General features: G+C 41.0%; 1 protein-coding gene across 3 annotated transcripts; it reads right to left on the bottom strand.

The window, feature by feature from the left end:
• Positions 1-305: 305 nt before the first annotated feature.
• On the bottom strand, positions 306-16756 carry DDX3X (DEAD-box helicase 3 X-linked). Of its 3 annotated transcripts, none has more exons than XM_026513320.4 (17): positions 15807-16756; positions 12880-12937; positions 11275-11322; positions 9329-9461; positions 8214-8372; positions 8032-8131; positions 7451-7586; positions 6275-6360; positions 5856-5954; positions 5584-5744; positions 5035-5179; positions 4811-4955; positions 4429-4610; positions 4223-4340; positions 3822-3975; positions 3152-3291; positions 306-2948 (listed from the first exon to the last, which is right to left on the bottom strand). In XM_026513320.4, exons 1-17 carry the CDS (start codon positions 15849-15851, stop codon positions 2869-2871), a joined length of 1989 nt encoding a protein of 662 aa, XP_026369105.1. In that variant the 5' UTR covers positions 15852-16756; the 3' UTR covers positions 306-2868. The 3 variants fall into 3 exon arrangements, with proteins under 3 accessions (XP_026369105.1, XP_026369106.1, XP_057166847.1); XM_026513321.4 differs by having other exon boundaries at positions 3152-3288; positions 15807-16722; XM_057310864.1 differs by having other exon boundaries at positions 306-3291; positions 15807-15964.
• Positions 16757-18843: the final 2087 nt, after the last annotated feature.

Genomic DNA, 18843 nt, shown 5'->3' with positions numbered 1-18843 from the left:
TTGGATTACTAGTACATTTAATTTTTACCCAACTTCTTCCACTGTTCAGGTGACCTTCACATCAAGTGCTTCAAACAAAGAGATTCCCACCCGTATTAAGCTGCTCAGAATACAAACCAATTTGCAATACACGCTGTACATCACTAAGGACCTCTTAGATTCCCATCTATTCCAACAACTTTTTTGGGCCAACTTCATCTTTTATTACAAATACTTATGGTATGGTATCAGAGTAATTCTGTCTCCAAGAGGCACCTCCAAATTAGCACTGGACGGCAAACCAAAAAAATTACACCTTACAATTCTTCAGGCAAGAGCACAACTTTATTTTCACCTATAATAATAAACCACAATTGACAACAACAAAGGAGACTGTGCAGTTCAACTTTTTATTTTAATAAAATCAGAATATGCACAGCACATGCAGTGCTAGCATCTAAACTAATACAATAAGCAATTACTAAAGCTACAGTGACTTGAAGTTCAATCTTTACATTCAGCAAGTTTAAATCCATTCTTAATGTGATTTTTGAAACCTTATTAACTGAAAATATTGCTTGCTTATTGATAAAACTTGCTCAAACGCTACCGCTGAATGTACAAGTCACTGAATATGCCAATACAACAAATATAACCACATGTTTGAGGATTGCAATGTGCCAGACATTCACTGAAAAAAAATACACACAACTAAACAAAACTCACGCAACAAACATCTGAGAATCTGGACACTTCTTTTCAGTGTTTTTGAAGTGTGTCATTAATATCTTAAGACAAGTGTATCAAAACCTTGGCATGATTTAATTTCAAGTCGCCAATTTTGTTTTTACTAACATCAGAAAGTTATGGCTACACTGCCAATGCCGGGTCTGCTTAATTTGACTTAAGAGTTTAATATGACTTAACATTAAAAGCTCACACTACCCCGAAATATATAATTTCACGCATACGGTGACATTCAACATTCAAGTGCCAGTGTTTTTGTACTGTCTTTTGGTCAAGTTTCTTTAAACTTTCAAAGAATCACTTTTAGGCTTACAAAAATAAATATTTGTCAAAATGTTCAATAAATATTACATAAAACTAGCAGCAAAAAGTATCTAGAAATCTGTCGTGTGCAAATAGTTTTCTTCCCAACTATTATTCCCGTGGTCCCAAATAAATTTTAGAATCTAGTCCCATCCCCTTCCTAGACAAGCTGCGTTCAACAATCTCCAAGAGACAAAATAAGATTGGAAGTTTAAGGACACGCACACAAGACATATATATAAAATTCTCTGAATGTGCAATAAAAGAAGTACTTTGTAAAAAGTTATGGGCAAAATGTACAAGGGCCTAAACCTAGACTAATTGAAATAGCACCATAACAAATGACCTCAATACTGTCAAGTGCACCTACTTAATAAAAGTTTTAGAACAAGGCACAATACACTTGAAAATCTATTGCACTTTAGGAAATTTTTGCCATCTTCCTATGCCACTGTAAAAAGATTGAGCGTTTTGATCACCGCATTCTGGCCACAAAATTAGCACAGAATTCAAAGTGGCAGAGGCATTTTAGTGGTGGACAATGCTCATCTTTGGCCAGATTTAGCATAAACAGACTATAAATACAATGGAAACCTATGCAACTAAAACTGACTAAAACTGCACTGTAGAGCAGAATCGACACCTTGTGCAGTTATGTACATATTTCCAACCTGTGTGATCTCAAAGATTTCAGTTTGTTACTCTTCTGGAGCCATTTTTACGAAGTCTATAGTAAGCCAGTTTAACATCTCAACGCAGCTTGAACAGAGTAATGTGAATCGGCATTTAAAATAAAGCCTGCTGCATTAATTCTTCCTGTTCATACCCTCTTGACCAAAAAACATCAACACTAGCATGCGTTATTAGACCAAAAATCACCCAGGGCCCCGAGGAGGGCTGGTCATTGCTGTGGTCAGCCATTCTACCATTTCAATTTCATTTATGGCAGGCATTTAAAAAGTCTAAGTAGATGAATTCTCCTAAAAACCTATTTCAAGTTATCAGACCTTTAAACTTTCCCTGTAATAATATGCCCACATTTGGCTAGCTCATAGTTAATGATCTGCCTAAACATTGAAAGAGGAATTGCTGTATTTACTTGCATTAACTTTGAAAACAGTGCTTTGAATGTATGCATGTATTCATACATCACCTCATCATGACTGGAATGGCTTGTTTAAAGACGATCAGGTTCTAAATACCTATCCAGGATAGAGTGAGCAAATCAGAACTTTAACTTAATACAGTTTGCCACATTAGAAACTAATCCCATTAATATGCTTCAAGACGTTCGTTGTTTTCCCCCAATCTGCAAGTATCAAAAAGCCCTAATGCAGGCTACCGCATAAGTTTTTTCCTTATAATATTTATGGATGAATCGATGATTCCTGTTAAGTTGTATCACACCTGTGTGCCAAGGTTTGATTTTAGCCCAAGTTCAGTAAATTTATTTTGTCAAAACAATTGATATCTTGAGCATTACTGAGCCAACAGGACATCAAAATAAAAAGTTGTCTAAAGTTAAAGGCACAGTACATTAACAAACAAATGATCCTCAGTCACAAAATTATAAATGCAGTTTGGGATGGGGGTTGGCGGGAGGGGAGTTAATCCAAACTACAGCAATGAAGTCTTCGAACCACCTTCTGAACAGGGCTGCTGATTGTTCCTTTCAATTCTTCATGTGACCTTGAGCTCCCTTAAAAAAAAAATTTCAGTGGAGAATCACAGCTGGTAATGTACTGCGAGTTCTTGAAGCTACACAAGGTATAGTCTGGCTAAGTTACATGTGGTTTCCATATTAGCTTGTTTGGCAGGGTGACCTACTGCAAAGCAGGTTCAGTTACCCCACCAGTCAACCCCCTGGGAGTTATAATTTCCTCCATATCCATCACTGTTGTAAAAGCCTCCATAGCCACCTAATGAGAGATTTAAAAAAGAGAGAAATTAATTAAGTCATTCACCGTTAAATACAATCTTTCCCTTCTTTAAGTACTTTGATATCAAATTACAAAAAGCAATCTACAGGGCTGAACTTCCCCGATGTTTTTAATTACACTTTGAAAAAGAGGACTACGAGGAAGAAGCCCTTCCCAAAGCCAGGTTAAGAAATCCACATTACCTCCACCAAACCCCCTGCTGCTGCCGTGGCCGCCTCCACCACTGCGGCTGCTGCTTGCGCGGCTGCTGCTGAAGCTGGAACTGCTGGCACCGCTGCTTTGTCGATAGTCTCGGGCACCAAATCCTCCACTGAATCTACTACTGCAACAACAAGGTGTGTTGGTGGCTCACGGGAAGATGAAACTCCACCAAGTAACCCCATTCTTGTTAAAACTTTCCAGTGGCCAATTTCTGATTTTGCAATGCAAAGGTTTCCCCTATCCAGCCCTCTTCCCTAGTGATTTTTTTTTTTTAAGATTTTATTTATTTATTCGACAGAGATAGAGACAGCCAGCGAGAGAGGGAACACAAGCAGGGGGAGTGGGAGAGGAAGAAGCAGGCCCATAGCGGAGGAGCCCGATGTGGGGCTCGATCCCAGAACGCTGGGATCACGCCCTGAGCCGAAGGCAGACGCTTAACCGCTGTGCCACCCAGGCGCCCCTAAATAGTGATCTTAAAGGCCGTAGCCACCAATGGCTGGCTTTAACTCGGTGTCAACCCTTTCTAACACCCCTCACCCAAAGGATCCAGGCAACCTAAGAAATATGAAGACCCCTCAACTTAAATACTGGAGAAGTGAACTGTGGATATGGCACCCATCCCTCTCTTTATGCACCACGTGCACGCCTTACCTCTTAGATCGTCCACGACTGCTACCCTTGTAGTGGTGTTCATAAGCCATGTTTTCTAACCAAGATGGCACTTCTTGTTTAGCTTCAACAAGAAGATCCAACAAATCCTTGGTAATGTTTATATTTCTCTCATTAAAGAATGAGGTGGCAAGGCCTAAACCAGTTCCAAAAAGTACATAAATTAAGGTCTTCCACAAAAAAAAGCATAGTATTCTTACTTTCCTACACAGCATATTAAGTAGAATACCAAGAGATGACAAGTCGCTTGTATTGCTGAGATAGATTTTAACCGCATTCCTTAGAAACAGAGGAGTTCTTAGACTTAAGATCCTGGAAAGTTCTTGGCTGCACACATCCCACTGGAAAACCACCACCAGACCATCAAGTAACCCAACACTTACCAAGGTTCCCTACACGTCCTGTACGGCCAATGCGATGTACATATTCTTCGATATCACTTGGCAAGTCAAAATTGATAACATGTTTCACATTTGAAATATCCAGTCCTCTTGCTGCTACCTAGAAAACGACTTCTGTTATACATGGCACACTTAAAGCCAAAAGTTGAACATGCTGAACTTGAAAATAAGAATTGTCTTATACATACTGCTGTAGCCACTAGAATTGGGCTTTTTCCTGAGCGGAACTGGTGAAGGGCCTCTTCTCTATCTCTCTGAGATCGGTCTCCATGGATACTGGTACAAGCATACCCTTCATGGTACAAGAAATCTTCCAGAGAATCTGCACCCTTTTTGGTCTCCACAAACACTAAGGTCAGTGAATCCTTGCCTGATTGTGAAAAATTACCAGGTTTTTGTCACTAATAGTGACTCAGTTCTCTTTACATTTAGTAAACATGCAAAGAGACAAATAAAAAAAACAGACTTTAAACAAATGTTCTAAATGGGGAGGAAAAGCAGTAAAGGCAATCCAAAGGGGTTCTCATTACCTAAGCCACCAGCATGATGCTAACACATTTGTCATTTTACCTGTTGCATTTAGAAGATCAAGCAAAAACGACCGTTTGTCGGACTCTTCCACCCAAACTACTTTCTGTGTAATATTCTCAGAGGTAGAGCCAACTCTTCCTACAGCTAAAAAGATATACTCATCCAAGAAATCACGAGCCAGCATCTGAAAGAAAAAAAAATGTTTACTATCTGCTGAGATCAACAAGTTCCTAAGTAATAAAAGTTGCAGCATCAAACAATACCTGTATTTCCTTAGGAAAAGTAGCACTAAACATCATAGTGTGGCGGACACCTTTTGGTGGCATAGTATCTTGTTCAACTATTCTACGTATCTGAGGTTCAAAACCCATATCCAACATCCGATCGGCTTCATCTAACACCAAGTATCTGCCATAAAAATACTCAGTTTAGAATTTGAGAAGAAAAGACCGTTTTAGTATAGCTATTATCGAAATTGATGTATTTTGATGAATTCCTCACACTGCATGATTTGACACATGTACATGAGACCCAGCCGAGGATTTTGCCATCATTTACAAGTATACAGCAAAACTAGCTCTTACTACTTCTCACTCTGTCCCAGTCTGGTCATTCATTCTCAGCCTCTACTAAAAAAAGTCCTTAATTTTTCAACATTAAAATTACAATTAGCAAACTTCTTAGAAAAGTTAGAGGACTAAAATAAAATCACTTCTCAATCTTAAGATGTCAACAATGTTGATAACTACTACAAAACTAATGGCCAGTAATTTAAAAAATTATTACATCTTATGCACTTAAAAATAACATACTTGCAAAAGTCTAATCCAATCTTTCCTCTCTCCATCATATCCACTAGACGTCCTGGAGTAGCTACTAACAAGTGGCATCCACGCTCTAAGTCTCGTATCTGTTGACCGATATCAGCACCACCATAAACCACGCAAGGTCGAACTCTAGATCGGTATGAAAACTATGAAAGCAAAGAAATTTTATCAACTTTAAGGCCAACACTTTTACACGGTCATAAAACATTTCATTACAATCAACGAGAAAGCCAATAAGCCCAGAAACGCATACTTACTTTCCTGGCTTCCTCATAGATCTGTACTGCCAATTCTCTAGTTGGTGCTAATACCAAGGAGATTGGGTATTGCTTGCGACGCCCATACCTTCCATTTTCCTAAGAAACAATTAAAGTAAGTTAAACTCTTAACATCCTCTCTTAAAGACCCATTACAACATAATCCCCCCTTCTGTAATCTATAGATTACACTTGAAAACTCTTTTTCATTAAATAATTTGGAGCAAGTAGGAAGTTCTTTGAAAGTTCTCTCAACAGCTACCTACAAAGTTCTACAATGATGTCCCAGTGGGGTGCCTGGCTGGCTCAGTCAGTAGAGCATGCAACTCTTGATCTCGGGGCAGTGAGTTCAAGCCCCACACTGGGCATAGAGCTTACTTTAAAATAAATAAATGAAGTCCCACTTTACAAATATTTACCTTCATGGCCCTCAAAGCCTCGCCTGGACCATCTGAATAAATCTGACTCAAGATGGGTAAGAGAAACGCTGCAGTTTTTCCAGACCCTGTTTAAGAAAAAGCATATTCTAATTCAACCACCTGCTTATTATTTTTGAATAAATATTGGTACGTGAGTTTTAGTGCCCTATTACTAGTTATTAGGTCTACTTCATGCCCAAATACATTTTCTAAAAATTAACACCTAAATTAAAAACATCAAGTGACTTCTTCGACCCAGCTCTAACAGAAGTCAGCAAACGAAGTCCCAGCCTATTTATCTTTGTAAATAAAACTTTACTGGAATAGACCGATGCCAAATTTACATATGGTCTATAGGTGCTTTCACACTACAAAAGCAGAAATGAGATTGGCGATGGAGACCATCTGGCCCATAAAACCAAAAATGTTTATTTTGTTCCCTTAAAGAGAAAGTAACCAAACTCTGATCAAGAACAATGTAGTACTCACTTTTCTGCATTTGTGTGTGTAAAGAGAATAGCAATTTTGCCTCAAAAGTGATGTCAATTTCAATTTCTAACACTTCCTTGTAGGTACTGTAGATACTGATGATGTACAAAGAATGACATTCTCACTCTTCCATAGAGAAGAAAAAAATACCAGATGATTATTTTATACTTTTAATGGGGAGGGGGATTCACCCTCTTTCATATTGGTCAAACTCACCAATATAGCAAAGCTTGTATTCAACTTAGAGGTTCTAACTAACCCCATTCCCAAAAGATGGGAGGTGCTCCTTTCCCATGAAGGCACCTTTCCCTTGGCCACATTCCTATAGATCAGACTATTCTAATCTTATCCTCCTTATTCCAGATAAAGTGCTATAATATAAGTGCTCATTTCCCACCAATGCACTGACAATAATCTAACCCTCTTGCAGCAGTACTGGGCTGAGGACTTTCTACAGGCCCTAATGAGAACAGTAAAGATTACATAAAATCCAAAGGTCTAAAACAAGAACTATCAGCCAGCTATTGCATACCTGTATCAAAGTATACAGGTGAGGGTACATCTGGGACTCAAGCTTCCCCGTGAAACTTAAGATACCCTGTCTGGTTTTTTTGGTACTATATTTACAAGAGCAAACCCAATTAATGGTATTCTTGACAATTTTTTACCTTTATCAAGTAAACTTACCTGTTTGAGCACAAGCCATTAAGTCTCTTTTCTCTTTGATAATAGGAATAGCATGCTTTTGCACTGGAGTTGGGCGAGTGTAACGAGTAAGCTCAATATTGCCCATAATAATTTCTCCCATCTCAACGTCACTGAACTGTCAAAGAAATTCAATGGGGTTAAATAGCTAGAAATGCTATCTGGAGCCATTTTTGCTTTACACTAATACAATAACAGGTGGGAAAACCCTAACAGCTGATTTGTACTGTACAGCTGCTTTACGTGACCCGACATTACATTTTGAGAAAAATCAACCCCAGGTTTAATATACATTGGAGAGTCTGGGTTCTTCCTGTATTTGACCCATTTTCTATTTTCAATTATTAGTAATGGTGGCACTGAACTCAATCATTCCCTTTCCACAAACCAATGAAGCAGGTTTTTAATATAACTGAAGAGTTATATTAAAGTAGGCACAGTCTGCATTTGCTTTTAGGAAGCCCACTTCAAAAAAAAAAAAAGGAAGCCCACTTCATTCTGATGTGCTGTGAAAAAGTTTACACTTCTCTCTGTGTCTTAAAAGGTCAAGCACAAATACTTACACTTTCAATATGCGGAGGACAGTTGTTGCCTGTTGCCTCAACTGGAATGTCGTCATATTTCTCAAAGTTAATTCCAGTGTTTCCTCCAGAGAAGAGTTCCCTGAAATCAAAGGATTGGTAAGTTTGTTATACTAGCTGATGAGGCTTTAATATCACAATTAACATACATTTCAAAAACTTACTGTTCCAAGCGTTCACTTGGTGGGAGTGGTTTTGACCAATCATCTTCATCTGATTTGTCACACCAGCGACTATTTCCACCACGTTCGAATTTGCCAAAACCACTTCTGTCACCACGGCTGCCAATGCCATCGTAGTCACTCCGTCCACGATCATCAAACCTGAACAGCATAAGCAACTACTCAGAATCATATCATTTAACCACTATCAGATTCCTAGACTACTCTAGAACAGCACCTGGAGAGAACTTGAACTGCTCATTACAGCTAACTTCAAGGATGTCAATTTTGCTTACTCTGATTTGACAAATAAGGCCTTTTAATTAATCAGATTGTATGTGTCATTTATATATGCTAAATATGTATCCTTCTTCATTTCTGTAATATTAAACAGCCTACACAGGTCTCATATATGCTGAAATTAAGAACAGTGTCTTAAAATATTTGGTATCAGCACATAACTTACACCTTTATCTAAACTTCTATCCCAAATACATTTTAGTGGCAGGAAAGAGAAGAAAATAGCACACCAAACATCAATTGTCCCAGTTATGCTAGGATGTCATTTAAAAGGACAATCAATTCACCTGTGTGACAGACTCTGGATAATAGGTAGAAAATAATCCTTACCTGAATTAAGATGTTTTAAGTTTTAGGCCTGTTTGCGAAAAATCAGGACACACAGGACTAACCACAGCTATTAGGCGCATGAGGTCAGTTCACCACTTGTGTAATCAAAAATATAAGGTGTTTAAAAATTGTCATATAGAATATCCACAAAAAATCTCAACCATATTAGGCCATTCACCAGATAAACTTACTCCTTTACATATAAATAAAGCTAAAGAAATATAAAAATAACTGATTTCATTATGCCCAGGGGCACATTCTTATTCTCATCCAATTTCTATGTAACAAGTTCATTTTAGTTAAGACCTCTTGCAGCTAGGAAAATAGGATTACACAGACATAATGCTTAACATCCAAGTAGGTTGTCTATTAAAGGAAAAAAAACATCATGCTTACTGGTCAGAGTACAAGAATGAGTACTTACCAATTAAAGACCAATTCCTAAATTGCATACACATAAGACGAGAAGATCAATAAAAATCACTTACCTTCCCCTTGATCCACTTCCACGATCACTAAAGAAACTAGACTTCCCTCTTGAATCACTACGAGATCCAAAACTGCTGTATGCATCCTTATCTTTACTAGAACTCCACCCTGAACTGTCTTTATCGTAGAATCCTTCAATAAAAAAAAAAGCAAACCCATGTTATTGCATTTTAATTAGAAATTTACAATACCTAGATCTCTGAATTCGAAGCCCTCTAACTTTATCTTATCTCTGTGAACTGGAAGGACAATGGAAATATTCCTATCATGGTACTAGAAGAGAACCAAGATTTAGAGCTGGTTTACAACTGGCCAACAAAATTTTTTGTATTTTTAATTCTCTCCACTAGAAAATACTGTGCACTAATCCAGGCAATTTGACAGTCCAAAGGTGTTCTAAATAAGATACCACCTCTAATAAGGTCAATCGCTTTGCCTATAAAACAATTGTTATTATGACCACCACAATTTAATTTCATTTTATAGGTGTGAACCCAGTTTACTAGGAAACAGTTGCCACTGTTTCAGTGTTTCTTAGAGGTAGTTTATTTAAGACCTTCCTAAAGGTGTCGGTTTACTTGATTTAATACAGCGTTTTCCAGTTTCAATAGTAAAAAGTAGAACAGTGCTCTGTTCACATGAAATGCATACTATCAGACAAGAATCAGGAATACCTAGAAAAAAGGAAAATCCTCATCCCTGCACACGGTTAGTCTGGACAGATTCTTAGGTACTATAAACATTCAATAACAGGGAATGAGAAAGGTAATGACCCCAACAGGTAGAAGGTTTAAAGACAAGCAGTAGAGGGTTTAAACTAGTTTCAGGAGCACTTTATTATAGAGCTAGTTTACAAGTTACTTTCCCTCAGCCTGATGCCTCTACCATTAGCCAGCCAGGTGATCAACAGCCTTAGCCAGCAATATTACATTTCTAAGATCTCTTTCAGTCCTAAAACCTCTATACTGCCTCTTCCCTTTGATCTCTTGTCACTGGGATGAAGAGGGAAAAGCACGAAATATACATGGGGCCAATTTCAGCTAGAACACTCTTAAAAATGAGAGAACCCATGACGATAGACAAAATATGCAGTAACTAAGAACAATGATACAATAATTAAGAAATTGTAATATGGATTTTATATCCAGGTATTGCAGGGACATTGAAGCTAATATAAAGACTGCACATGCATATGGAGGAATGACAGCAAACCACAGGTTTCTGTGGACTTCTCTACCCTTCCGATTCTGCCTTCTTTATCACCTTCCTTCTTCTTAACCTTTAAATTGTTTTCCAAACTTTCACTTTTCCTCCAAATCTCAGATCACCTATTTTATGGAATATACAGCATCCAAACAACTGTCCCATAATTAATTATCTACTAGTTATCTATCACTACATTACAAACACAATCAGGAAAGACCAGGTGCTGTGATACTTTCAGACAAAATCTTTCAAATGAAGCAGTTAAGGGCAAGGAGATGAAACCAGAGAATCACTCCCAACTTACTGGGAGCATGCCCAATGTTACAATTTGTTTATAATCTGTTATCTATTCTGCAATAACCCATCTTTCTTTTGACAGCTCTGCAAAACAGAAATAACTTGGTTATCACCATGCAATTTGGTCTACATAGTAGGGTGCCTACTCACCTTTTTCAAATTGAAATCATGATGTGAATGATTATAAACACAAATCACAAAGTACACCACTAGCAAAATTGTACAAAACCATGCCCTTGGCCTGACAGAAGAATCCAACATAGAAAATAGAATTTTTCACTGCGTGACTTTTCCCAAAGTGAGTTAAGTCCTAATATTTGAACCAATTCTGACAGGCACTGGAGAGCACAATGTTTACGGACTTCCCAAAGTGCCTCATTCTTCCCTAGGCTCCGGCTTCTGAACACAACAAGAATTAGGTCTACCAAGTTGCTCAACTTACCTTTAGTAGCTTCTCTGTTCCTTAAGTGAGGAGGAATATAGCGCCCCTCTAAAAGAAAGAATATAAAATTAAACGCCAAAACGACAATTTGTGCTACTAAAAAATGGTCCTGGAAAAAATTTTTTTAGTATCCAGCCTTCCAGTCTCTTACTTGGAAACTGAGGGGGGGGGGAATGAATCTGCTTTTACTTTAAATGGGTATTGCTTTTTAAGAACTTTAAAAAGGGAGGGGGAGGAGGAAAAGTTTGGTAAATAAAAATTTGACTTGGAACCTAATCATTGAAATCCACAAATAAATATATAACTTGTCACTAGTGGTTAATGTAACACAACTTTCCTTAAAGGCCTGCTATTATTTCAGAGAAAGGTCATAAACAGACATGGTTAATAACTTAAGTACTACTGTAATAACCTCACAGACTACTATGTAATAAATCATGCAATCAGGTACTAAGAGACATTTTTGTTTCCATCCTGGTAAGTTCCAAAAAACAGACGATACACATTAAGGAAAAACTGCAAAGGCGAAAAGGATTTCAAGGAACTGAGAGTTTTAACTTGAGGCTTGCTAATTAGTCTATAGTCAACTTGTTCTATAAGCAGGCAAGAATACAGCCTAGACAATGGATAAGAAGCAAAAGCAAATAACGTGTATCTACTAAGTAAAGGAAAATCAACCTGCTTTATTACTAATGAATCTGCAATTTAACTATCCTTTCCACTTTTGGGTTGAATTCATATTAAATATCTCTATTAGGATGATCAACTCTTAAAAGATCTTTACCATGACAAATAAAGTGAACTATAAAAAATACCAAGTAACTTTGTGCCCAGTGCCTAAAAAGGAGGCCAGGTCCTTTACCACCCAACACAGTGCTTGAAAAAAATAATGCTTTCACACCCTACAGCCTGTAGCCATTTCCCCTCTCCTTTTTTTCGGGGGGGGGGGGGGTGGTTAACAGGAAGAGACCTGACCTGAGGGAACCTGAAACAGGTCTACTGCCAAATAATAAACCACCCATACCTTAATACTAATCTACTGATCTATAACAAGTCTCAAAAAAACAAGAACTCTGAAAAAATAAGATGAAATAAAGCTTTTATATCTACTCCTTTTCAAAAGAATGATGCAATTCAGCATTTAAAATCCTAACCAACACCTCAAGATTCAGTATAACCTTGTAAGTCTCATGTTCTTCACAGGAAAGGGTTAGCTGTAGCTGATGAATGTGAATGTTCCCTTTATTGAAATTAATTCTGGTAAATTCACACAAATAGGGATATCAACACATTCCCACCACGGCTAAGCTGGGTTCAAGATTCATAATGGATATAATCAAACTCTTCCAAAGATAATTTGTGTGTTGTATCAACTTCTTCTTAATGATTGTTTTTACTCAAGAAAATGAGCCCCTTTTATTACCCAAAGACCACAATGCTTTAGATTGATTACTAAGTACACTGCATTATTCTACGAACACTGACTATATAATTCTTTGCACAGTCAAAAGTAGAGGAGAAATTCTTAAGCTTTAAAAAAGTCCAATGAAACATTAAGTTATTAAAGCTCTAATATTCAAGAAATTCATAAAATGGTTTACTTACTGCTTGCCGTACTTCCTCCACTCTGATTATCTGAAGAGTTCAGGTCTAGTCCAGCAAACTAGGAGAAGAGAGTTAAATGGTTAGCAGTCTGTGTGCTGAAATATTACACTAAGAGAAAACTAGTCCTAGTCCTGCCTTCTAGCACTGAATAGCAATAGTTGCCCTGCCTGCTTCGTGGGGCTTATGTGAAACTCTTAATGAGAATATGAACTAAGAATGAGCTTTAAAGACTGTAAAATTCTAAGCAAACCCAAAATAGCACTAACTGTTTATACTATAGAAAGCAGCACGCTAGGATGCTGGTATTATCCCGTAGAAACTGGGTCCAAATTTAAGTCATTCATTTAAAAATGAATTTCCCCCGTAACATTTTCCATAGAAAAAGACCCAAGAAATTATTTTAAAATATAAAATAAGCAATGGATTCATCTTTACTCCATCATATTTGGCAAATGTTTCCATTGCCACCACCTTCCTACTTGGAATTATTTTAAGCCTACAGAGCAGACCTGAAAAACAAAATTTTAACTGACCATTTCTTACTTCTTTTATCCCTAAATGTTGCACAAGTATTTTTAATTAGGGTAGCACTCTTAAGAACAAGTCTGTGAAGCAGGTACTACCTATTTATTCTCCCATTTTCAAGATCGAGATTAGGTTCAGAAGACTTTGGACATAAATAGCACAAGGGACATTCAACACTTTTTTTTTTTTTAAAGACAACACATTTCACTAGCTTTAATCTCCATTTCTATTCATCCCCTTACACTGGAACTCAAAACCTCAACATTCTACAAAGACATGCTGTGTTTTCTCATTCTGTTATGACTAACCAGAAACTACTTTGCAAGCAATGGAAAAAAAACACATGTGTCAAAAGAAACAGTTTATTTTTTTAAGAAAGCCACAGAAGACCAAATCACACAGTACTGATGCCACCTGTTTACGAAGGTGACAGAAGTCTTCTGTTAAAAGTTCAAGACTGATACTGTCAAATTGCAAGCATCATCAATGGAGTCACTGAAAACTGGAAGCAGATGCTAATCTTCAGAAAATAAGTATGGTAAGACTTTTAGGCACCTCGCTTCCATAGTTTGTATTAGCAAAAACGCTGCCATGCTTTCTGTTAACAGACTGATACTTTAAAGCGCAATAGGAACAAAAACTCCTTTTGCACTTGTGTTACAAGTTTTGTTAATTTTACACTGGGCAACAAGAATGATACAAAGCATGTTAAAGATTACTATAAACTGTTAGGATTACATTGCTTCATTCTTGCCTATAATCTTTTTAAAACAACACCACCTATATAGAAAATGTTAAAACTGGGGATAGCCTGTGCTCCTGACAAGATATGTATGTACTTCATTCAACATTATGACGTGTCAGCAATTTGGAGGATGTAACTGATTCATTAATGGGGGGAAATGCTCCCCCAAAGAAACAGATGACTAAATCTCTGAAAATATATTACACACGACTACATTAAAATCTACTATCAATTTGTGTCACTAAACCTCGTTTCAGGATTTTTCTGGCGTTCGTGGTAAGCAGAAGTTTACTTAAAGGATCCAACAACCCACAGAAAAGCTTATCTGAAGCACGGTGCTTCTGTTGCAGAAGGATGCAGACTTCCTGCCACCGAAGCCCATAACCCCTCCTCGCTCAGATCACACGTCCTCCTCTAATCTACCCCCAAAGCCTTCGAAGAGGGGATTCCGGTTAAGATGACAGACAGACCCGGAGATCTGACCTATTTCACAATTTCACTGCACAGGCAGCAACAAGTCAACAGCAAAGTGTTTATTTCCCCCAAGCTACATTCCGGGTATTTTTCCTCCGACCGATTCCTGGATCAAACGTCACTAGCATCGGAATGGTCATGCAACCCGTACCACCCAAAACAATGCGCGGCCCTCTCGCTAAATTGCCACACACAGACTATCTTGGAGCAACTAAGGAAAAGGGGCCACTCCAGGTCCCTAAGCTCCCTAATGTCTCCCCGCCGCGTTCAATCTCTATCTAGAGCCCAACGCCACAGCGCATGCAGGGACCCAGTACTCCCTCCCCTTCCCCCCACTCCTCCCCGAATCTTCTGCGTCACAAAACTTTCCACTCCGGAAACGCGGCCTCGGCGACCGCGGCACCCGGCGTGCGATGGCCCCTGCGGAAACCGGGCTGGAGCGAAAGAGCCTGCGGAAAGAAGCCCGGGAGGAACAAGATGTCCATTCCATCCTCCTTTCCAGGCCCTCGCCGACCCGGGGCCCGCTCTCTCCCGCTAGTGGGCCCCAGTGCCGCTCAGCCACCCAGCCCCACACAAAGAAGGCCGCCGCCATTACCCCGAGCGAAGGCCACCCCCCGCGCCGCCCCCTCCCACATTCCAGGGCCGCGTCCCTCCTGCTCACACGCGCGCGCGCGCGCGCACACACACACACACACACACGCCGCTGCGCGCGGGCGCGCACACACATACACCCCAACGCCGCCGGGTCTCTGGGACAAGAATCAAGGCAGCGCGCGCGAAGAGAGCTGAAAGCCCTAGAGGCCAAAGGGGTCTCCAATCCCGCACTGCCGCGCTGCGAACCACCCCCCCACCAACCATGGGTCACTAACCAGTCGAGGTTCGCGCGTGCGCGTCCCCGCGAGAGAGCGCGCACCCCCCTCCCCCTCCGCCCGCCTGCGCACGCACACACAAAAGCCGCCATTGTGCTCGGCCCAGGGACAATACCGCGGGCCAAGCCGGGTCCCCGGCCCGAGCGACGGCCATAACCAGCGTTCCTGCCACCTCCCCGTTCTTCCACAGCCCCGAAGCGCTGACACGGGCCAGTTCGAGGCACCCTGGAAATGGGAACTAAGAGTACCAGTTAGCGCTGCGCCATAAGCCAACTTAGGTCAGCAACCACCCCGGTAGACTCCTTGCAGCTCACCTGCTGGTCCAGCCCGAGCGCATTTTCCACCGCCACATGACTCATCCCTGAAGAGTACCGAGAACTCGGAGTCTTCCTCTGCTGAGCGACTGTGTTTGATTCACCGCAATAGGCCCTCTCACGGGAGAACTGCGGCTCTGGAGCTCACGGCGCGGCCACGGATCTAATATACCCACTCGAAAGGCTACTACGTCAGCACGTAAGACGCAGGCCCTCCCCCTCACACCCGCACTCCTCCTGCCGCTGCGACTTCTGCCTAGCTACTGCGCGCTCGTTTAGTCCAAACCTCGCGTGATTTCTAGTCAGTCCCGTCCCTGGCTGGTCGTCCTACCTTGGACCTCAGAGCGCCAAATGCTGTCCTAGTTCGCTTGAGCTTCAGTTCCCCTGTTCTCCGGTTAATACCCTAGCCTGGTTTTGAGTTCTTGAGATCTCGCGATAACTCGTTGTGTCCCTTTCTCCGCCTGCGAGGAGGTCTTAAAATTTAACCTAGGCCTCTTCTCCCTTTTCTCCCTATGTTCTCAGTTTTTGCTGTTTTTTTCAACCGAGCACTCGTTCTTGTTTCTGTCAGTCCTCCGACTTGGGGATGTCCGTAGATTTCTTCGAACTAATCAGCCCTTGTTCTTCCGCGGGCAGCCTCCCCGAAAACGGAGTTAGGCAAGAAAAAACCCGAAGCCGGGAGGACGGCTGGTCATGTGACCGCAGGTGTTGCTCGCGGTGGCCATTTTGTGGAGCTGGAAACCTTGGCCTTAATTGAGTGCTCGGAAGGCGGGGGGTTGGGGGGAGAAGGGACAGGAGAGGGAAGAGGGGTAGAGGAGGAAAGAAGGGGAAAAGGAGGAGGGGGGAAAGGAGGAGGAAGGAGGGAGGAATGGTGGCCGGGGAGGGGGTGGGGTAGCGGAGGGGATCTGGGGACAAGTGCGGGTGGCTGGACGTTTAACTGCGCGGTTGCCTAGGCAGCGGGGGCGCCGCCTAGGAACGCAATAGCCCCTCCTGTTTCACCCCGCCCCCCGCGGTGAGGAAACAATGAGACAATCAAGCGCTGAACCTGAGCCATTGCTTGTGTACCCTCCCGGGACCCCGGCCCTCCGTGGGAACAACGGTACATTAGGCCCCTAGTTTCCTCCCGCGGGGCGCTCAGCGACTCAGAGCCCGTGGCCTCCGGTGCTCTGCTGCTTCTCCCAAAGCTAGGGGACCTTGGGGCTTGCAAACGGCTCTCCTAGAGAGTCGGCAGTGTTTGTGGCTGGGCGCAGTCAGGGCCTGCCAAAGGAAGTGCTACGGCGTTGTCGGCTTGGGATGGGGGTGACTCTCAGGCCACTGCAGTGCATGAGGAAATGGGTTTCTTCCGTCGGAGGAACCCCTTCTTGTGGCCCCCTCCGAAGCGGGCCACCCCTAGTTCTTGCTTCAGTATCACAGGCCCTTAAATAGAAGAAAATGTATTGACTAGTAGATCCCTGGCTTTAAGTGAGCAGCCGTGCATACGTGGTTTTTGTAAACGCTTTTCCCCGTCTTCTAATCTTCAGACTGACAGAATTAAATAATACACAGGGTTTTAACCCATCCCTCAAAGGGTCTTCTGCAGCCAGAATTCAAATAGCGAGTGCTCGCCGCATAAATTACCACGTAGCTTCTGTCCCTTTCCGGTTTTTAAAATTGAAACTGAAATTCTAAGGAGATGGGAGGTAATATAACACTTGTGACCTGGCAAGTTGCTTAACTGCTTTGGGTCTCCATTTCCTCATCTATATAAGGAGTTGACTGGACTACTAACCCTGTAAAAATCTCAATTCCTTTTTATGACAATCGTTTGTTAACGCCCCCTTTAACCATGCTGAAATAACAAATCATAAAACCTGACAACACAATTTCAAAAAACGTGACCTAACTGTAGAATAAATACAAAATGATTATAATAAAACATGTACTTTAATATCTGAATGCTCCCGCACAACGACACTAAATGATAGACACCTGCCCAGTGCAGTCAACAAATGCAACTCAAGGGATTCTAAGAGCAGCGTTGCCACTGGTGACCTTTTCTAAATTGATGAACTCTTGGTAATGTTTGAAACAAAACAGTATGATCTTTCAACTGCTAAAGTATTACCATTCATAGAGAATTCAGTGTACATCGAAACTGGGCAAAAATATTTTTGTTTATATGTAAAATAGTGTTCCAGGCTTTATATCATAAACTCGTTTTTCACTTATATGGGTGTCCGGCGGGTCAATTGTTTGCAGTATAGGACTAATCAACATTGTAAAACATCTAGCTTGCCTGATTCACTAAATGCCAGTAGCCATGCTGGTCATTGTGACATCCAAAAATACAGATACCCACAATGCCCCCTTGAGAACCATTAAGCTTAATGACCATTAGGGTCCCTTTCAGCTCTGAGATTCATGAATTCTCGCAGAGCACTGGTGAGGTGTTTCTGCTTGGTTTGGCTTCAGTTTCCTTTTATTTATTATTTTTTAAGATTTTATTTATTTTTGCGAGAGAGAGCTGGAGAGAGAGCATGAGCTGGGGGAAAGACAGATGGAGAGGGAGAGGCAGTTCCCCGCTGAGCAGGGAGCCCGATGGGGGGGGTGCGCGGGGGGGGGGGGCTCGATCCCAGGACCCCGGGATCATGACCTGAGCCAAAGGCAGACAATTAACCGACTGAGCCACCCAGGCGCCCCCCAATTTCCTTTTAATATATACCAGGGTAACCAGATTCAAAAGGTAATAGTCCAAACTGCATGTAGCAACAATAGGATGTACTGATATCCCTGTCTCTGGGCTTTATTTTACTTTTCCGGAGAGCCAATGTACAGGGTACTACCATGGGAATGCCTAAAATAATTAAAATATACAGCAGTTTCCTACTTTCAATTAACCCCTGCTCATAGGCATACTCAGTTCAAGCCACCAGGGGGGTTTGTTAATCAATATGTTATAATTGGAATATCAAATTGGAAAGGAAGCAGGGAAACATACAAAGCTTTGTCTTCAAACACATTCACTCTGAAAAAGAATGAGCTACATGAGCCAACTTTCATA

Source organism: Ursus arctos, chromosome X, assembly GCF_023065955.2.
Source record: "Ursus arctos isolate Adak ecotype North America chromosome X, UrsArc2.0, whole genome shotgun sequence".
NCBI classification, from domain to species: Eukaryota; Metazoa; Chordata; class Mammalia; order Carnivora; family Ursidae; genus Ursus; species Ursus arctos.
The sequence above is the reverse complement of the archived record's forward strand: the minus strand, read 5'-3'. Positions and strand labels throughout refer to the sequence as shown.

Coding starts and splice junctions, on each gene's coding strand:
- DDX3X (XM_057310864.1), bottom strand. CDS start 15,851: ATGAGTCATGTGGCGGTGGAAAATGCGCTCGGGCTGGACCAGCAG. Junction 8,132..8,213: donor CCAAGTGAACGCTTGGAACA/GTAAGTTTTTGA, acceptor CTTTGATTTCAG/GGAACTCTTCTCTGGAGGAA. Junction 5,955..6,274: donor AGGCTTTGAGGGCCATGAAG/GTAAATATTTGT, acceptor ATTGTTTCTTAG/GAAAATGGAAGGTATGGGCG.